This window comes from Sminthopsis crassicaudata, chromosome 3 (assembly GCF_048593235.1).
Source record: "Sminthopsis crassicaudata isolate SCR6 chromosome 3, ASM4859323v1, whole genome shotgun sequence".
Lineage (NCBI taxonomy): Eukaryota > Metazoa > Chordata > Mammalia > Dasyuromorphia > Dasyuridae > Sminthopsis > Sminthopsis crassicaudata.
Window position 1 is genome coordinate 481,318,256 of NC_133619.1, and position 22,785 is coordinate 481,341,040.

Below are 22,785 nucleotides of genomic sequence, written 5' to 3' on the forward strand. Positions count from 1 at the left end.
GCTTTGTCATTTCTTCTTGTTGACCTTAATTCTATCCATAATATTTTAAAATTCTCATTAATAAGCCAGTTTCACACACTTCCCTCCTTCTCACAACCCTACTCCTGTCCCTGCTTAGCAAAATAACAAGAGGTTCCTAGAAGAGAAACCTTCTGTGATGAACTGATCCCACATGGCTGCAGTACTGGAAACACAAATAGAAAGAATGAAACAATCCCTGCTCACAGTTATAATGCTTTTTGGGGGAGGGAGATACATATATCGAAAATAGAAACAGCACAAACATAAAGTGAATAAACACAGTATATACAAAAATATATGCAAAGTATGCAAAGTAGTTTAGGAAAGAGTAGTTTGGCAAAATATACAGAGTAGTTTGGGAAAGCTTCATGACAAGGATGATTCTTAGACTACATCTTAATGGAAGAGAGACTTTCTGAAGTAATGGCAAAGAGGGTATGCATACTAAGCATTACACAGGGCCACTACAAAGCCAGAGATTGCCATGTGTGAAATATAGAAAAGAAAGCCAGTTTAAGGTTCTACTTTAAGTAGATTTTTAAGTAGGCTTCTACTTTACATTGTCGACCTGTATCAGGCTTGTTGTCTACTAACCCTTCTACTCCAAGCCTCCTCAGAATAACTCATAAAATTTTCATAGAGAATAAATACTGTTATCTTGTTTCTGATTCATTCATTACCTTTAGCCTCAATTCAGTGTAACATCCTGCTAATGAAGCTCCTTGTCTAATTTTCCCTTCCCTTCCTCCTTTATCACAAATGTTTTCTTCTAGTTTATTTTATAGGTTAAACCCAAAATTTTATGAAATATAAAGTTTTAGTATAAGATAATAAATTTTGTTTCTTCTTTGCTGTTTAATAATCTAACAATGTCATGATTACGTAGAAATTCAGTACCAATACTTTTATTACATGAAGTTACAGTTGAAAAGCACTGTCTCAGTTGATCCTTATAACAAATAGCTCAATGTTAATATAAGAATTATCTATTTTACAAATGAGCCAAATTCTTAAATTAAATGAGTCCCTCAAGAATGCAGAGTAAACAGTAGTATCTGGGGCTTGGATGTAGAAGAACTGGGATAAAGTCTAATCTTCTCTCTACTGTGTATAGTCCTTGACTACATCAAGTTTGCCCCTAACATGATTTTATAATGATGTCATTATTGTCATTTTAACCAAGCTTTATCATAAAGTTGATTATTTTAGGATCCTAACCATGGAATTGGAAATAAGGTAGAAGGCCACAAAGTCTAAACATTATATGGTATTACAGATTCAAGTCTTTATAAAGACCAAATTTTTATGTTTTACATCTTGAATGTGTGTTGTGAAGGAATGCACTCCAGTTTACATAGTTCCTCCCTGTCCTTCCTCAGGGTCCTTAGTTAGCATTTTACATTTACACAATTTACACAATTTTTACATTCTAGTCCTCTTTTGCCAATATTGGAGTATTAATCAGTATGAGACTATATAGGTCAGGAAGGTAGCAAGTAATACAGATTGAAGACTTAAAATCTAAGCAAGCTTCTATCTATACTAAATTCAAATTTCAGTGCTCCACAGAATGGAAGCCATACCTTTTTCAATGTCCACTTTAGAAAATGTTTTTACAAGTGTTATAATGAACAGCATTTTCCATAAACTAGTGAGTTGTACCAGTGTAGCATAATTCTTTCTGTGAGGTACTAAGTAGAGAGAATCCAAACAAGTCAGTTCAAGACTTTTAGCAGAAATGTAAGGTAAGATCTAGGAAAGACCACACAAGAATTTATTTGCTTCAAGTTATTATAATTGTTTGCCAATCAACAAATTATACTTTAATTTTATCAGAGTTCCCTTTTACCCCCCATTTACCTTTACCTAAGCCAAAACAAAGGAAATTTTAACTTTGTAAAAACAAAAAAAGATTTTGAGATAGCAAGTTAAGTGATTTAAGATAGGTGTAATATTTTGCATAGTTTAAAAAAAAAACAATTGGGGTCTGCTAGATTGCCTAAAATTGTTGATTTGATTTCAATGAAGTATAAAGCCTTTTATTAGCAGCCAGACTCTGTAGCAGAAAATTCTTAGCAATTTCAAAAGTTTTCTACTTTGTTCAAAACAGTGCTGTCGTTGGGATGGTGCATAGGGTCCAACAGTCCTATCTTTTATTCTTTGGGGCATTGAAATATGACCTGTCACCTTGCCTTGACTTGGGGATATGTCATAAAATTGCCACAGCATTTTATTGCTTTATATATATATATATATATATATATATATATATATATATATATATATATCATTATCTGTAGTGCCAAAGTTCTGAGCACATAGTAGACATTTCATAAATATCTGCTCATTGATTTGACAAATTATTCAATGAATTAGTATGGTATGTAATGGAAAGAAAGGTTGGAATTTTTAAAAGGTTCCTTTTTTATGATTTTTGAATATTGCCAATTTGTCGGCAGACTCTTCCCTGGTATTGGGGATCTGGATTATGGTAATTGTCTGTCAATTCTGACATAGAGCCATCTTAATGATCTGTATCTAAGTGGAACCTCTAAGGTCCACAGGCCTTCTTGAGGAATTATTTCTAATAATCCTGCCAATGTATTGTGGTTTTTTTCAACAGCTAAAAGAGGAAAAGGGAGAAGACTGGTCAAACTGAATAACTTGAATATATTACCATAAGGAGGTTGTAACAGATTTTGGCTTGAATTAACTCATCTCTTTAGAGGGAAAAAGGCCTTCTAGAGTTTATTTGGATCAAAGTTAAACTTGAAAGTTCCCAAGTTGCCTCCTGGAGGATGGCCAGAGTGGTCTTGAATACTAGTAGCAACATAGGACCTGGCAGTGGGTAAATTGTAGACTGGCAGTGATTATTAGTGTTTTGCCAGGCTTAAGGGAGTGGCAAATTACCCAATGTGATTGCCTGAACCTTTGTCCAAGACTACTTGGCTATGGTGAAAACAAATAGCCTCACATAAACTAGAAATCCTGGGCCCTCTCTCTGATTTAGGAATATGTGAATACTATTAAACGAAGCATATTTTAAAATGAATTTGGAATTCACGCCAATGTTTTTGCATTATTTTTCACATGTTGAGGTCACTAGTGTTTGCATATCCTTTTGGGAAGTTCATTTTAATTTGCTGTAATATTAATTCTTTAGGACTTTGAGACTTTATATAATGCTTTTCCTTGTTGTGATAAAAATACCTGAATTATAACCACTGTAAGAGCTGGAGTATTTCTTATTCTTCTAGAAACTTTTAAAATTCTTTTAAAATGGATTGGGTTTAAGAAAGTACAGGACTATAATTTCATGACAACTTGAAGCAAGAATAACAGTTTTCTTCCTAAAGTAGCAAGAACATTAAAGCCAATATAAATATGCTGTTGGAGAGCCCAAAGTTTTATTTTTTTTTCTTCTGTAAAGAGTGTTTTTTCAAACTGTTTTCATCCTCTTCCTCCTCACCCCACCCCCACTGCACCTCCAATCTAATCCTTGAAAAATTCTTTCAAAATTGTATTTATCTTTTGAGGAATTGAGAATTGAAAATATCTCATAGGTCATCTATATTAATTTGAACTTCTTTAAATATAGGGTTCAAGAGGCTTCAATAAAGATTATTGTCTGCCATACTCTAGACTAGAATATAAATCAGAGACTTCCATATCAGCTTTCCTCAGTGTTACCTATATATTTATTTCTTGTTTACTGAGTCTTTTCTCCCTCTTTCTTTGCCTCTTTTCCCTTCTCTTCCCAAGTTCCTCTTGGCTTGGGGAGATTCTGGAAGAATATCCTTTCTTGGAACTCTACTAAAAGACCCCAGTCCAACTTTAGATTGAAAGATTACAGTGACCTCATATTCCTTTTGGCTTTGGTAGTTTTTCTTTAGTTGTATTTTTACCTTAATTGGCCACAGTTTTCTTCATCTGCCATCAAAAATCTTTAAAACATATTCCAGAATTTTGTTTTTCTGCCTCATTTTCTTATTCCATATTTTTCTCCTACTGTCTGTGCTGCCAATGGTCAGGCCTCCATGACCTCTGTGATTTTGCTCCTCATTTTCTCTGGGAGCAGGGTGTAGCTGAGTTTTCTCAGTCTGATTGATTGTGTTAGACTGTGGGATCTAGTTATTGAGTGCTGACTGTCTTTTCCAACCATTGATCCAGTTCTGCTGAGCTTGGTATCAGTTTTCATTCATTTCCTCAGTTGATTCTTTTCTCTCAAAGTAGATAAACAAGATCATAGGTTAGATATCTTCCAATAAATTCATATCTATAGTTCAAACTTAACTATTATACTGATTGCTAGCATTCAAGTGCAACAGTCCCTCAAATAGCTAGTATTATTGTTTATATTTTTCAGTCAGTCTGAAAGCTCCACTTTCCCATTTATTTAATATAGGAGAATGACCTCCTTCCCCTTGCCTTTCCTTTCTTCCTCCTTCCCCCTTTTTCCCCCTTCTTTCCTCCATGCCTTCCTCCATCCTTTCTTTCTACCTCCTTTCTCTCCTCTCTTTCTACCTTTCTTCTTACCTCCCTTCCTTACTTTCTTCCTTTCTCCATCCTTTCCTCCCTCCCTCCTTTCCTTCCTCCATCCTTTCCTTCCTTCCTCTCTCCCTTCCTCCTTCCTTTCCTCTCTTCCTTATTTCCTTCCTCTCTTCTGTTCTCCTTCTCTTCCTCCCTTCTTTTCTCTCTTCCCACCGTTCCTTCCTTCTTTGCTTCTTCCTTTTCTTCCCCATACATACACATACACATATTCTATATTTGGCATTGTGCTAGGCATATAATAGCATTCAAGAAATATTAATGGGTTAGCATAATTGTATGGATGCAGGATGCACTGATTTCCACTAAAAAGGTAGTTGAACTTCTTAGATTTATGAAGTCTTGAATTATAGTTTATAAATGTGCATCTCAAATGATCAAAGGATATGAACATACAGTTTTAAGATGAAGAAATTAAAATCATTTCTAGTCATATGAAAAAAATGCTCTAAATTACTATTTATCAGAAAAATGCAAATTAAAACAACTCTGAGATACCACTACACACCTCTTAGATTGGCTAACATGACAGGAAAAGAGAATGACGAATATTAGAGGGGATGTGGGAAAACTGGGACACTGATACGTTGTTGGTGGAACTGTGAACGGATCCAGTCATTCTGGAGAGCAGTTTGGAACTATGCTTAAAAAATTATAAAACACTGCATACCCTTTGATCTAGCAGTATTTCTGCTGGGCCTGAATCCCAAAGAGATCTTAAAGGAGGGAAAGGGATCCACATGTGCAAAGTTCTTTGTGGCAGCCCTTTTTGTAGTGGCAAGAAACTGGAAACTGAGAGGATACCCATCAGTTGGAGAATGGCTGAATAAATTGTGGTACATGAATGTTATGGAACATTATTGTTCTGTAAGAAATGATCAGCAGGATGATTTCAGAGAGGCTTGGAGAGATTTACATGAACTGATGCTGAGTGAAATGAGCAGAACGAGAAGATCATTATTAAGCATGGCAACAAGACTATGTGACAATCAATTCTGTTAAATCCAATATATGTATACATATTTATACAATTATCTTGCTGCCCAAGGAAAATCAGATCAAAAAGGGAAAAAATGAGAAATAAAAAAAAATGAAAGCGAACAACAACAAAAAGAATGAGAATGTTATGTTGTGATCGACACTCAGTTCCCACAGTCCTCTCTCTGGTGTAGATGGCTATCTTCATTGGATTACCTTTAAATAAAAATTTGCGATAATCAGAATCTATAGGTATATGGAATGGACTTGTGTTTTTATTTGTGTAGGGAACTCTCCCTACAGATAAAGATTAGTGCCTTTTTTTCCAACTAATGATCTTTAAAAATTGCCCTGAGTATTGATTCCTAAATTTTCCAAGATCACATAGAAAAGTGCATTTAAAACTTGATCCCAGACCTTCCTAGATTTGAGCCAAACTCTTTTTGTGCTATACCAAATGGCTATAATCAGAACTTAGATTTATACCTCACAGTATGCAAAGTGCCATAGTTGATTTCATTTTATTTTCATTTATCTCTGTCAGATAGTGTATAATCCCCTTTTCACAAGTAAGGAGAATAAGGCTCAGTATTTATTTGCCCCATGTCAACAGCTAGCCAGTAGCATCACCAAACTTGAGTCCAGAACCATTTGGTCCCAATCCAACATTCTTCCCCTTATGCTGCAGTGATATTAATGATTACTGGATCTAAAGCAGAAGGAAGCTTCTGTGCATTGTGCTGCTGGGAAAACAATCCTGGTATTGAGATGCTTCTGGCTCAACATTCTACCATCATTCTGCCAGTATTTATTTTTTCAGGCTCATGAGCCCAGAAAAACAATGTTACTGAATTGACACTGGCCATGAAAGCCTCTAAGAAGTGATCTCTGTTTCACATCACTTATCTTTTATTAGTTTTATTGTAAGTGTTTATCATGAGACAAGGTGAATTTCAAGACAGCATTGATCTGATTGCTTCTGTGCACTGTGGTCTTGGGCTTTCCTCTGGACCAACTATATCAAGTTCACCTACTGTTATGAATGAAAATAATCAGTTGGTGAATGACCAGAATTAGAAACCTCTTGGTCTATTTATTTCTGTGTCTCAAGAATTCTGATTTAAAGCAGACTTTATTTCAACTAATGTGAACAGTATGATTGTTCAGGAATCTTAAAGTGAATCGATCAATATTTCTCCCCTTCTCTGTGACAAAACTTATTTTAAAAAAGATTAAAGTATCATTTATCGTACTAGATACCAATATGTTACATTTAATTTAAGAAAGTGGGGGATTACATTTTTACTACCCACAACATATTGTCATACACAATAGCCAACATACTCTTCTATGAATTATTGCCACTATCTAAATATTTGTGAAATATTCATTGTTTTCATCTATGATAGAGTGTGATTACAGCATCTATGGCATAGGATTTACCTGATCTAGAGGTTCTTCTGGGTTCATTAAACCTAGACAGAAGCAGTTTTGATCACTTAATAGCTGTCCTTGAGCTCTTTGTGGAGAAGGTCTCGTCTCTTAAGTCACTCTGAAAGACTCATCCTGTTTTAAATTGCCATTTTCAGGAAACATTTCTTCTGTTCCTTTAAGTTTCCCAGAATTGAGGAGGCCTAGAAATAAATGAATCTTAATCCATAAAGAGAAGAAATCCATCACAGGCTCCACTAGAAGCTTTCACTCAGGAGTTCTCTTTTTACTCAAAATGTTTATATTGCTAAGCATATATTTCTTGTTCTCTGTGGAATTTTACCATTATCTTTATAGATGTATGATATGTGTGCATGTATTTTCCAAAGCTAAATCTTCAGAATGAAATCTGGAATTCTTCAAGAAATCCATATTACTAAAACATACTTGTTTGTAAGCATTCAAAAACGACTGTATATGTATAGTGATATATTTTCATGCAGGAATGTTTATGTTAGTGGAAAATCTACATTATCTAAATAGATTGAATAAAGACTATAGTACAATGCCTGCACCAAATGTCCCAAGACCTTTTAGAGGGAGACTGGATAGACATGTTTTGTGAAAGATTACTTTTTTATCAAGATGGGAGATGCTATGTCCAGTGGTTTAGGTCATGTAGCTAAGTAAACTCAAATTCCCTGACTATTTACTAGCTGTGTGACCCTGAGTAAGATATTTTTGTTTGCCTCAGTTTCCTCAGGTATAAAATGGAAATGATAATAGTATGTATTTACAGAGTTGTTCTGAGGAGTAAATGAGATAAGTGCCTGACACATAGAAATTATGTAGTTATTATTATTTTTTTACTTCAGAGATATCCTATATTAATCTTTTCACTTAGATTGCAGATTTTCTTTCTCTTACTTTAGTTTTTAACACTGACAGTTGTTTTGACACAACTAATAGATGTCACATATTGATATAATTCTCCTGCCCCTGTCAAGTGTGTTACTACAAATAGTAAATCCAATCCCACAAGAACCTATTAAATTCTTACCTTGTATATATCTAGATAAAGCAAAACAAAACAAAAGACAGATCCCATTCTCAGTGAGCTTCCATTCTACTGCTGGGACTATACCATAAAAATGTACATGACAATTTGAGAAAGCAAGGAAATACTACCTACTATGGGGACCAGGAAAAAAAAATCTTTTAGAGATGGCACATGAGCCATCTTGAGGAACTTGAAGGAACTAGAAATTCTAAGAGTCCCAGGTGAGGAGGGATAGAATATAATCTCCTTGAAGGCACATAAGTACTCTTTTATTTTTGGCTCTTTTATTCCCAATATCTATGTTTGTGCCTGACACATGGTAGGTTCTTGAATATTAATTTGAAGTATGAAAAAGCCTGGAGCTGTAGATAGAGCTCCAATTCAGGAACACTAAGCCAGTCCAGTTTGATTCATTCAAAAGAAAAATATATAATAAGCCTGAAAGTGTAGGCTGGAACCATATTGTAATGCCAGGATGACTAATTTGTGTTTTATCCCAGAGGCAATAAGAGGTCCCTGAAGATTTGTGAGTATTGTAAAACTTGTACTCTAGGAAGATTGTTTTGACAGGCTCAAAGGAAGATGGATTGGCAGGAAAAGGGACTAAAAGTCAACAATCCAATGAGGAAGCTTTTGCAGTGGTGCAGGAGCTGAGTGATAGATAAATGTTTGAACTAGAGTAGTATCTGTGTGAGTGGAGAGAAGGAAAGAAATGTAGGAGAGGACAAGATTTGGCAATTGATTGGCTATGGTAAATAAGGAAGAGTCATGAATGACTCAGATTGTAAATAAAGGAATTAAAAAACAAACAAACATTGGTTAAGCATTTAATAGCACAAACTGCAAGGGATAAAAATAGAAAATCATGACAAACCCTGCTTTCATGGGTCTAAGTTTTCTTCATCAAAATTTTTAACTTAAGCTTTTGTTTCTTTTCCTTCCTCTATTCCTTCTCTGCGACTGAAAAGAAAAATAGGACTCTTGAAACAAATATATACCATATAGTCAAGTAGAACAAATTCCTATAATGGTCATATCCAAAAACCACTTGTCTCATTAGGCATATTTAGTCCATCATGTCCATATCAGGAATTGAGTAACATGCTTTCTCATCTGACTTCAGGAATCCTTATTGGTCATGACATCTATCAATTTCAATTCCCATAGTCTTTCAAATGTGTTTGTTTTGAGTGTTGTTGTAGTAGTATAAATTGTTCTTCTGGTTCTCACTTGTCTTTATTTCAGTTCGGGAAAGACTTCACAGGTTCTCTAAAGCCACCCTTTCATCATTTCTAATAATCCATAGTATTCCATTAGATTTGTACATCATAATTTGTCCAACTATTCTTCAGTTGATAGATATCCCCTTAGTTTCTAGTTCTTTGCTACCACAAGAAGAGCTACTATAAATATTCTCATATGAATGGGTCTTTTCCCTTTCTTTGGTTCCTGAAGGTATAAGATTAGTAGTTGTATTATTGGGCAAAAGATTATACACATTTTAGTAACTTTGAGCACAGTTCCAATTTGTTTTCCAGAAGGGTTACTCCATAGCCCCACTGCTGGTGCATTAATGTGCCCCTTTTGCTGATACTTCTCCAATACTTATATTCATTATTTGTCAACTTTACCAGTCTTATAAGTGTGATGTAGAATATCAGTATTACTCTAGTTGGTAATTCCCTACATGTTTTCTAAAGTAATTTTCAGCATTTTTCATATGATTGTTGTTAAGTTCGAATTTCTTCCCTTGAGAACTGCCTTTTATATCCTGTGACCATTTATTAGCTTGAGTATGGCTCTTACTCTTATAAATATGAAACAGTTCCTTACATAGTTTTGGATATGAGACCTTTTCAGGAACCACCTTGGTAGTACAGAAAGAGTACTGAACCTCGAGTCAGGAAGAGCTTAGGCAAGTCACACAACTTCTCTGTACTTTAATTTCTTTTTCTATAAAATAAAATAGTGGTAGTAGCAACAACAAGGCATGTTGTGAGAATCATATAAACTGTTTGCAAAGCAAGTTGCAATCCTTAGAGTACTATGTAAAAGCTACAGCCCTCATCATCATTCAAGAAGCCCCCCCCTAAGCTATTTTCCTTTCTAATCTTAACTGCACTGGTTTTCTTCATAGAAAAGCTTTAAATTTTTATATAATCAAAATTGCCCTTTTTTGTTGTAATCTCTATACTTTGTGTGATCATGAATTGTTCCCCTGTTCATAGATTTTGAGAACTAATTTTTACCCTACATGTCTCTTTTGTTTATGATGTCCCCCGTTATGTATATGTAATAGATCCATTTACAGCTTATCTTGGCAATGGTGTGAAGTGTTTGTCTAAATTGCATTTCTGCCAGCTAATTTCTAGTTTTGCTCTCAGTTTTTCTTAAATACTGAGTCCTTGTCCCAGTAACTTGAGTCTGTGATTATCTAATAGTAAACTCCTGTGCTGTTTCATTCTGTAGGTGTAGTAATTGATTTATTCAATTGAATGACTTCTCTGTTTCTTAACAAATCAAAGCATTTTGTTGATTATTGCATTGTAGTACAGTTCAAAATTTATTTGGTAGTTAGGTCTCTTTCTTTCCTGCTTCTATTATTATTCCCCTTAAACTTTTTGACCTCTTATTCCTCCAGATGAATTTTGTTATTATTCTTTTTTGATCTGTAATTCTTCGGTAGTTTAAATGGTATGATACTGAATAAAGTAATTTAGACAGGATTGTAAATTTTATAAAATTGGCTCTGATTACTTATGAACATATTTTATTTTTTCAATTATTTGAATCTATATGTAAATTTTGTTTTTTGATTGTATATATCGTTCCTGTGACTATTTTAATAGGTAGATTCCAAAACCTTATATATATACATATATATATGATATATATATGTATATATATATATATATATTATAGCTATTTTAAATGGAATTTTCTTACTGTCTCTACTATTGGGGATTTGTTATTAATAATCAGAAATACTGGTGATTTACATGGCTACATTTTATGTTTTGCAATTGAAATTAAGTTAAATTTTTGTTAATTTTTAGTTGATACCCTTGGAATTTCTAAGTATATGTATGTGTATATAGAAGGGTCTACGTGTGTGTATGTGTGTATGTGTGTGTGTGTGTGTGTATTACCCATTCTCTAACTGATGGGCATCCATTCAATTTCCAGTTTCTGGCCACTAAAAAGAGGGCTGCCACAAACATTCTTGCACATACAGGTCCCTTTCCCGTCTTTAATATCTCTTTGGGATCTTTTTTCCTTGATGCTTACTTATTCCTGACATTTCTGTTTCTTATCTTATTACTATAGTTAACTTTTATAGCACTATTTTCAAATAGTTATAGTACATAATCACTGTTTTATCCATGTCTCTATAGGAAAAACCTCTAATTTATCTTCATTGACTCTTGTTTTTAGATGAATAACAATTAGCACATTAAGGAAAGGTTTATTTATTCCTGTGTTCTCTAGTTTATTTTTTAATTGAAGTGGGGTTATATTTTATCAAAAGCTTTATTTCCTCTATGTATTGATATAATGATATTATTTTGTGATCATTAATAATATGGCTAGTTTTGTTGGCTTAACATTGAACTAATTTTACTTCTGATATAAATCCAACTTGATCATAGTGCATTATCTTTTTAATAAGTGGTTGAAACTTTTTAGTAATATTTTATTTAAAATGTTTGTGTAAATGTATTTTTTTTATTTTTCTTTTTGGAAATATTGTTCTGTAGTTTTAGTGTCTTGACTCTCTGTGGTTTAGGTATCAGGATCACATTTTTATCATTGAGGAAATTTAATAGATGCCTTTTTTGTTGATTTTCAAATTGTTTATATAATATTGAAATTAATTTTATTTAAATATTTGATACAATTTACTTGTAAAATCGACTAGTCCTGGATTTATTTGTGGGGGAAACTATTTAAATTTCAGTTTTTGCAAAATAGTTTCCAATAATTAATTCTTTTTCTTCATATGTTGTAAATTACTTTTCATTTTTGATACTCATAATTTTTCCCTTTTCCTTTAAAAAGTAGAATTGTTGTCTTTAAAATGGTTAAATTAGTTTTCTATTGTACTTTAAAAGGAAATAATTAAGGTTTAAAAACTTACATTGATATACTTTGCTTTCAATTTTAAAATGTTCAATTTTATTTTCTTTATTGGATTTAATTTTTTTCTTTTTCTTTCTGGTCCTTTTAGTTGCATGTCTGAATCATTAAAATGTTCTTTCTCTCTTCCTTTACTGAATGTGTTTTAAAGATATAAATGGTACAACAATAACTGTTTTGGCTGCATCCCATAGTTTTTGATATATTGTTTTATTGTTATTGTTCTTAGAACCTCCAATTCTGGGTTTCCTTTTTAAATCTCTAATTTTCTATCTTTTATTTAAATGTCTTTTATTGAAAGCATGTTTTTGCATTATGATTCGTAAAATATGCTGAATATTTCTGCTTTTCTGAATTTTTTGGTGAGGTTTTTATGTCCTAATATATGGGTATATATAATATTCATATATGTACATGTGTGTGTATATATATGTTATATTATCTGTCTCTGAAAGGGGATATATTAATGTTTTCTGAATTAGAGTTTCACTATTTTCCCCTTTAAATCATTTATTTATCTTATCCTTTAAGTAGTTAGATGCTGAGCCATTTGTCAGCAATTAATTATTTATTAAGTATCTATTGTATTCAGTCACTGTATCAAGCTGTGGGTATACAAAGAAAAGTAAAATGCAGCCTCTAATCTCATAGTCCAGTGAGGGAGAAGGCTTATAAACAATTATGTGCAAACAAAATCTATATCTATATCTATCTATCTATCTATCTATCTATCTATCTATCTATCTATGATAATTTGGAGATAGTCAATAAGCTTAGTAGTTTAAAAATCTCTTAACAAGTAACCTAAAAATTTTTGGAATTCTGTGTGTGTAAGATTGTATGTGCTTTGTGATATTTTATGAGTCTAAATGCAACTCAATTCAAATAGTTAAAAGCAATAACTCATAGTTTATCAAGATGCACTCAAAAATATATGAATCTCATTATAAAACATATTTCCTGAAATAAAACAGACCTACTCCATTTATATAATTGCCAGAACATCAGATGCTCAAGGTTGATCAAGTCAGTGTAGTGAATCTAACAATATTACTTAATTTACTTATCAGTATTATACTAATAAAAACTATGTAAGGACTGTTTTACAGAATTAGTAAAAATAATGGAATCCATGTGAAGAATAAAAGGTGGAAAAGCTCATGGATAATTTATAAATTGAGGAAGAGTATATCAATATCACACCTTAAACTGTTTTACAAAAAACTCATCATTAAAATGATTTGATACTAGTTAAACAGTCGAGAAGTGGATCAGGGAACTGAATCATGGTACATCAATGCAATAGAGTATTATTTCATTATAAGAGATAATGAAAATGGACAATTTAAAAGAAAGCAGTAGGAAAGCCTCTTTGAAATGATGCAGGCTAAAGTGAGCAGAACCAGGAGAACAATTTGTAAGATGACATCTACAAATAGAGAAAAAAAATTTGAAAAACTAGATTCTAACCAATGCAATGATTAATCTGAATTCAGAAAACTGAAGATGAAACATGCTATTTACCATCTGCCAAAGAAGTTATGAATTTAAAATTTAAAGATAAACCTATTTTGAGGCTTGATCAAGGAATTTGTTTTGCTAGACTATGTGCTTTTTTGATTAGAGTTTTATGTTGCATTCTCTTAAAATTTTTTTTTCTTCTGGGGGAACAGGGAATGAGAAGCACAGATAAGTGGTCATATGAACATAAATTTGTTAAAATAATAGCAACTATAAAAATTTCTTGAATTTCTTTGAAATAGAAATTAGATTAAATTTTTATAGAAAGTTTAAATTTCAAGTAGATTGGATTTAGAAGTTTAAATATTCTTTTGTAATTAAGATACACACTTATTTGTAATATATACATATATGTATATTATAAATTCACACCCACCTGTACACACAATTTCTGTATGTGGGTGTGGATATTTATATCTGTAACTTCACTCAACAAAAGAATTAGTTGAAAGAGCTGGGGGGACATTTACCTTAAAGAGGAGGAGACCAAAGGAAAATATAGAACAGCTCTTCAAGTATTTTAGGGGCCATCATGTGGAAGAGAGATTGTCCCCATAGAATAGAACTGGAAACAAAGGAAGGAAGTTATGGAGAAACAGATTTTTTACTCTACTTGTGGAAAATAATTATTGTTTGAGAAATAAAAGTGCTTGGGAGACCCAGAGGTTTCCATTACTAGGGATCTTCTACCACAGGTTGTGACCATTTGTAACATATTTCAAGCATGAACTGTACTAGATGACTTCTGAAATTCAGTGATCATTTGGGTAAACACCATTTGCTACAGTGAAAGGAGATAATAAGAATATAATTTTGTGATTTGACTTTTGTAAGCTCAGGTTTTTTGTTCCCTGAAATTATTGTAACCATATTATGGACCTAAATTCTTCAAAGAAATTATGTTTTACTAAAATTTTCACAAATAAATATGTTTATCTTCTTAAGTATAACTATTATATGAAATTCTGGTTTGTTTGTTTTTTTAAGTTAACTAGGGAATAGTGAGCAACTTTATGAAAACATTCACCTTAGTATTCTTTTACATGGCAGTTTCCTCTTGGAACATATAAACTAGTTATAAGACAATTTTTTTTAAAATATAATCCAGCTGCTCACGAATATTGCAAAAATCAAGGTACATATTTATAGTTAATCACAACCAGGAAGAGAATGCATGCATATGTAAATATAAGTTACAGGGATCCATTGATGGGAGGTCCATCTGCTTAAGAACTACATTTCCTGTGTGGACCCAAATTCTAAGATATGGACCAGATGGTAAAAGTGTAAGACTGAATCCCTGTGGATCGTGTCCTGACAGCAAAGAGATAACAGTAAGGGAATGAGATAGAAGGCAGGACATTCAGTAAATGAAAAGAAAGTGAATTCACATGCATTGGTGTTGGAGAAAGCAGGAGGCAGCCAGGAACTGGGCTTGATAAAGTTTGATATGAATCAGACTAATAATTCAGGGCTTCTTAAGCTAAGTATCTATGGATATATTTAATGAAAGGACTTGTGTATTTTTGTTTTTGTTCTTGTGGGGCAATTGGGGTTAAGGGACTTGTCCAGGGTCACACAGCTAGGAAGTGTTAAGTGTCTGAGGTCACATTTGAACTCAGGTCCTCCTGACTGCTGGTGCTCTATCCACTGCGCCACCTAGCTTCTTCCTGTGTATTTTATTTCAAATATACTGATGTGTTTAAATCCATTTCCTTTGTTTACACTATGTATTTTATTTTATTCAGTATATCATTCTTAAATGATAGAATCTTGTCACTAGACTGTCCAGTGGATCCAAGACAAAAACCAAAAACCATGATTAACCTTAGTACTAAATTGATAGCACAAGCAGACTGTTTGCCCACAGGAAGGAATCTGTTAGATGCCTTCCTTTCCACACTCTTTTGAAGAATATTAAGAAGGAGAGATTTCTGCTGAAGTACACATAGGTTGGGATCTACAATCACTGAGGGAATATTGAGACAGAGAGAATGGTGAATCCATTGAAATGTTAATAAATTTTTTTATCTGGGAGATGGATTTTAGAGATTCAACACCCTTATTTTATAATCAAGGAAATTCAGAAGTAAGGAAGGGAAGTTTCTTGCTAGTCACTTGAATAGCAGGAGCAGAACTATCTAATCCTTATGACTCTAAATTCAAGGCTTTAAAAAATTCTAGATATTTTCTAAGGTTTCTTCCAACTCTGAAACACTATAATTATACAATGTCTCATAATTAGGTACCTTCTTTAAAAATAATGCTATATATTATATTTGTGGATAGCATTTTTAGGATCACAACAGTCATTCAAAATTCCCATTAAGCATATGGGGCAGGGGGCTTTAGCCTTACTTTACAAAGGAAACTGGGCCCTCAATGTTAAATGACTGGCCTAATATAATACAGCAAGCTAGAGACCAAAATTGAGATCTTATGCTTTTCTGTTTAAGCAGCCTGACTCAGCAATGGACTCATCCTAGGAAATAATAAATAATATAAGGAAACCTTCTATCCAACTCCCCTTTTAATAAAAAATTAGTTTAACATATCAGTTACCTTTCTTCCTGAACATATCTTCCATCTATTAACAATGCATTCCTTTAGGGCTACTTTATTATTCTTTTCGGTAGTAGAAATATCAAATGTTATTTTTGGTTAAGGGAAGTTCTAAATACATCCCCTTCTAATATGGCTCAAAGTCTCTTGTTGAAAATGAAAAATGATTCAGTAAGATGAGAAGTCCTAGTTTTATAGTGATAGCTGAGTCCAAAATTAAACTCTACAGGGGGAGATAATCTATTTTGATTCTATGCACTTAATTAAATATACAGATTATTTATGGCATATGCATTATATTCAGTGTCACACACAAAGATAGACTGAATTAACCTTTATAGTATCCTAATTAGCTTGATAATGCCTTTTTAAATTGTGCCGTATCTACTCTCAAGTTGACCATATGTGGCACCCTGTTGTTGTTACCACTCCTATTCTGACCTTGTATTTTTTTCTATAAGTTCAGAGTTACAGCCTTCATTGATTTGAGTATACCTTCATTGATTTGAGTATAATTGTCCATGAATCAAAATTTACTACCTTGATATAATCCCACATTTTAATTCCAACTGGAAATGGATATCAAATCCCTATAATATCTGGTGATGGTGTTTCATGCATGTTTCCTGTTGTGAGAAGTCAATTTCTTAAGGATACATTAAGAATATGTCTTTCAAAGGCTTCCAGAAAGTCTCAGAATAAAGAGTTATGAATGTTATTTTTCCATTTTGCTATTTGCAGGGAATCTGACAAAAATTTCATAACACATTTAAAGCATTTCTAGTACCTTATTGAGGAAGTTAATTATTTGCCAAATTATCTGATTATGAAGATGGCATTACTAGCTTAAAAGTGCATATTAGAAGTAAATATTCATATGGAATTTCTCTTTCCACTGGGCCACAGAAAGATATAAGAGAAGGCATAAAAATACATAATGATCTCTTTAATGAAACTATTTAATGAAAGCAGAATTTGAATAGTTGAGGTCCAGTACTACCTCAAAATAAGTTTATTCATTGAAGTACCAAAAAGACCTCAATATAAGTCATGCTGATTAGGACAGCAGACTCGATGACATTAAGGTGAAGTGTTAGTGTATAAAGTTGATGTGAACAGTGAAAATGCATTTTGTGAAAGGTCATACAGAAATTTCAAGGCTTTTTGATGGAAGAATTTAGACTTACTCTTTATCTCTCCCATACTTTTCTTATTTCAGGCAACAAGAGATGCTCTTACTCAGCACTGCACTTGCCTTGGAAGTTCTCTGGGCAAAGAAAATGACATTGCCTTGATCATTGATGGCCACACACTGAAGTATGCCCTTTCATTCGAAGTCAGGCAGATCTTCCTGGATTTGGCCCTTTCATGTAAAGCAGTCATCTGTTGCAGGTAGGAGGGTGTTCAGTATTCACCCAATTTTATGTTGCTGTTGTATCAAAATGTATGTTTGTTCATATAGAGATAACAGAAATAGTTTCTACTCTAAATGCAAAGTGATCCTATACAACCCACAAGGCCCAAATTTATCTTTTAAGTAATGAAATTATACATTTTAAAAATATATTATAATAGTTTTTATTTATCAGATATTTGCATGGGTAATTTTACAACACTGACAATTGCCAAACCTTTTGTTCTAATTTTTCCCCTCCTTCCCTCCCTCCCCCCGATGGCAGGTTGACCAATACATGTTAAATATGTTAAAAGTATAAATTAAATACAGTATATCTATACATGTCCAAACAGTTATTTTGCTGTACAAAAAGAATCGGACTTTGAAATAGTGTACAATTAGCCTGTGAAGGAAATCCAAAATGCAGGCAGACAAAATTAGAGGGACTGGGAATTCTATGTTCATAGTCGTCTCCCAGAGTTCTTTCGCTGGGTGTAGCTGGTTCAGTTCATTACTGCTCTATTGGAACTGATTTGGTTCGTCTCATTGTTGAAAATGGCCACATCCATCAGAATTGGTCATCATATAGTATTACTGTTGAAGTATATAATGATCTCCTAGTCCTGCTCATTTCGAAGTTGTTCATTTTTAGGAGCCAGTATATTATTGTTAAGTGGTAGATTTGTGTCTACTAGCATGATGAAATTTAAATTAAAATCCTCCATATAGTATGACATTGTAGCTCCAATCATGTGCTGATAGTGAAGAACAAAACAGAGAAGGGTCTGATTACCATTAGGGTGGGAGCTTCCCATACATATGTTCTGCCTATTAGGCCTTCTAATTCTGAATTTCTGGGCAAGTGCCCAACTCCCAGAAGTGTGGTGTGTGTTTATTTATGTGTCTCTTGTCATAGGTCAGCTTCTTTCTCAAGCTCCGTGGTTGAGTATTCCTTTCAGACAATAAGGAGTACGGATCTGGTTTTTATTATGTGTATTTTCCTGTTGGGATCTAATCAGTAGAGGTATAGACAGTCTGTGTATATTTCTTCATGTTAATCTTTCAGGGTTAATAAAGGTGGGTGGCATCTCATTCTGTTGATAACTATGTTATGATGAGAAGAAAGAAAATCTGTTTGCAAAGAAGGGCAAATGAGATGAAAGGAAATGAGTTCTTAATAAGCCAGCAAAGGGGACTTCTCCAAGAATAAATAACTTTACACACAAAAGGTTTTGCCTCTCAAGATGAAGATCTAAGTGCACCAGTTCTCAAACCATCCTGACAATATAGATTCATGAAAATATTATGACCATGTTGGGAACTCATCTGATGATGACTCTGAGTGTGTGCACAGTTACTTTGTCTGCTCTGACCCCAAACTCTGCTTCATCTATTCTGAGCTGGCCAAACATGACATTTATTTGATTTTACCACTATCCATTGGCCCTGGGATGCTTTTAGCAATGAAACTTATTCATCCTATGTCAGACTATTGCATGACTCTTAACCACTTCTTCTTGTTCCCCCTGTCATTCTACCAGAATTTGGGGTCATTCGTATGTTCCCCAAATCCTTAAAGATACCTTATCACTGACTAAATGTGTTCAGGATAACTCATCAGACTCCAACATTGTTTAAAAAAATACAAGGGAAGGGGGAACAGCAATTCAGCAAAACTAACCAGTACATCAATCATTTCTAATTATTATGTGAACTATGTAATGTACTATGCTTGTAGCATCCCACCAAATGTCTCTACAAGACACTGAGAGACCATGCTTATTTTAGACCACGTTTGGTCATTATAATTATAACATTTAATTTCATCTTTTTATTTTCTTTCTATTGATAATGTTATTTTGCTAGAGGTTTTTTTTTTGTTGTTTTGTTTTTGGGGGGGTTCTGCTTACTTTACTTTGCATCAGTTGATATATCTTCTACTTTTCTGAAATCTAATGTTGTTGTTAATATTTTGTTTATGGTGCAGCAATGAACTATTATATTTATTGCTCATTTTGTTTAGCTATTCCACATCCAGTGGCCCATCTGCTATGTTTTCTTTTACATGCTATCATAAAATGTTTTGTCACAAATGAAAATGTTGCTGTATCTGGGAACTTTTCTTTCTCTCTTTAATTTCCTTAATCAATTTGCCTACTCTTTGGGGGATCTTCCAACTTTACCTATTTCTAACTTTTGTCATTTTGATTTCTTTGTGCTGAGGAGATAAATTCTTAGAGCTGTATCAATTTGCATTTTTCTCAGTGATTTGGAAAAATTCTTTCACATGGTTATTAGTAGTGTGCATTTTTTTCTTTTGAAAACTAATTGTTCATATTCTTTGAGGATTTAAACCATTGGGCTATATAGGGAAAAGCACTGACTTTAGAATCAGGAAATTCCAAGGTGAGAATACTATCTCAGATATTTATTAGCTTTGCAAAATGGGTTAGTAGCTTAACCTTTCTGAGTTTGTTTCAGCATTTATAAAGTGGGAATAATAATAGTACCTATGTCATTTATTTCATGAAATTGTTGTAAAGAAAATACTTTGTAAGCCTTAAAACACTAAATGTGAATATTTTCATCATTATTATCATCATTGTTTTTAATTTGCTGTTCTGGCACTTCTTTGTCTCATCATCAGGCTATCATTCATCCTGTAATTCAAATAGTTCTTCTAATGCATAGTTTATCACACAATTAGTCTGTTCAGAAATCTTCAGTAATGCTCCCCTACCTGCTGAATAAAATCCAAACTTTTATGCTGGCATTAAAGACTCTTGACAAATTAGCTCCAGCCTTCTTTTCATACACATTTCTTTCATGTGCCATTTGAATCTTAGATGTACTTTTAGGTTTCTAATCTGTGCTTTTGCCCATGCAGTTTTCTAGTTGCTGTGTCTGAAAGGAGGTAATTTTACCTATTTTAATATCATCCTCCAAGACCCACTTCAGATACCACTTCCTATCTTGACCCTCTATTGATTATCTACTTCCTTTCAACTAGTAATTACTCCTCCATTCTTAAATGTCTCATCTTGCTCCAATGGTCTATATTAATTTATTTATAATCATTCATATTCACTGCCTTAAAACAGCCATCAAGGAATATCACACAAAGGGGTCATGGAAAAACACATGGTCAATATGAGCAGACAAAAATAAATAATCCAGAGAAACTCAGAAGAACATGACAGAAAGAAAAGAGGGGCTGATCATATGGCAAGAGCAAAGGATAACTGGTGTACATGCAAAGTATTCCACTAGTATTTTTGCAATGTTCATGGAAAGCTAAGAAGACCTCAAACATGCTCATTGGAATCTCTATGGGGAACTTTTGGAAAACAGCATAAGAAGTTGCTTAAGGAGTGCCAGCATGGATGAATTGATGAAAAATTGTAGAATATAAAGATACCCATGAGGAGGGATTGTTCCATTTATTTTATTTGTATTCCAAGAATCAAAGTAATGCCTAATCACTTAATAAATGCTTGTGTATTGATTTAGTTGTGAGGGAATTCCACTATATATACACATACACTATATTATATACATGTAATTAAAATGTAATATACAATATATAGTATATGATACTATGTACACATATAATAAGTACCCTAATCTATTATGATATTGGAGTATATACTATATTATACTTAAAGTATAAATATCACAATATGTAATATCTAATATATACACACAATTTCCACATTAATTCATATATGTATATACATGTTTGTATATGTGTGTATATAATAACCAAGTAATCAGATTTTCTTTATAGAGGTGTATATGCACATATGTGTAAAAAGTATACTTGCATGTATACATGTTCACACCACTATATAGGCATAAACACTTGCATGCTTATGTGTGTATATATACATGTATGGGCATGAATACATAGTATACAAGCAATCATAATTTCTTTAGACAGGTGTATATGCATATGTGTATAGAAAGTATACATATATGTACACACATGTTTATACCACCATATAGATATAAATACTTGCTTGTTTATGTATGCATATGTACATGTGTGTATGTATTCATGATACCACATATATGTATGCATATGTATATGCACAATCTTAACACCGAGTTTAAACCACTTAAAGGTAGGTGCTATGTAATTTTTCATCCTTCTGTTGCTAGTACTTCATGTGGTGTCTCATGTTTCATAGGAACCCTGAGTATATGTTTGGCTTATTTTTAAGAGAGATTAATTAAATGATGTGTTTGAGAAAGGAAGAGAATATGGCAGGAAATGGGCAGGAATTTTTAGTCATTTTTAGGATATGTTGGGCTGATAAGAAATCTGGCTTTTCAGTTTATTGTGGATGAATGAATTTTTTGAAGTATTTTTACCATTTTTGTTTTTTTAATTGTGGGTTGCCTTTTTTTTTGCTTCCTTGTTTTGGATGAGGATGGAATTATTTGTACTGAACTCTTTGTAAGGCTCAAACTTGTACTGTGGTTGGAACATGGGAAATTGTAGTGGGTTCGGGTGGTAGAAACCAACTGGTTGACTATTTAATTGTAAGATGAAGATTTGATTCAAGACTTGAAGGATAGCAGCAAGTTGTGATTGGGAAGGAGCTAGTGAGCCAGCCAGAAAGGTACCTGAGATGAGTGCTGGTGCACAGAGGAGAGAGGGAACCCACGTGGTCATGCTCACTTGCTTTTTAAGAGCCATCGTGTCCATTTTGTTCATCGGTGTCATTTATAGGATCTACTTTTCAATCCTAACTCCATTAACACATCTTAACAAATGCAGACCCAGCATTGACTGAGGGAAGGAGGTGCACCTCATCTAATCATAGAGTATTTGACAGGAAATCCCAAAAGAACACAGAAGCCTGCACGCTGTGAAGCACAGACTGAGTTGTAAAGTCTTCTTTCTCTTGAGTCAGTTTTTAGAAAGATTTCTGCCTCCTCCAACATGAGATATGGTCACTTGGTCAACAGTGCCCTATTAATCTAAATCTATAAGATTCTGACACCTACTTATACTCTGTTATTTAAGGGTCATTATTGGGACAAAATGAGGCATTCACAAGACATTGAACAGTTAACCAAAGGAGGTTTTCTTTGTTGCAAAGTTAAAAAAAAAAATTACAAGGAT

The 22,785-nt window shown here is 33.3% G+C and overlaps 1 protein-coding gene across 13 annotated transcripts in view; it reads left to right on the plus strand.

The window, feature by feature from the left end:
* ATP8A2 (ATPase phospholipid transporting 8A2) overlaps positions 1 to 22,785 on the plus strand; it is a 667,830-nt gene that overhangs the window by 296,462 nt on the left and 348,583 nt on the right. For all 13 annotated transcript variants that reach the window (XM_074303628.1, XM_074303629.1, XM_074303631.1 and 10 more), the window contains one exon: positions 17,478 to 17,650. In XM_074303628.1, the coding sequence (XP_074159729.1) occupies positions 17,478 to 17,650 (173 nt within the window). The remainder of the gene's footprint in view (positions 1 to 17,477; positions 17,651 to 22,785) is intronic.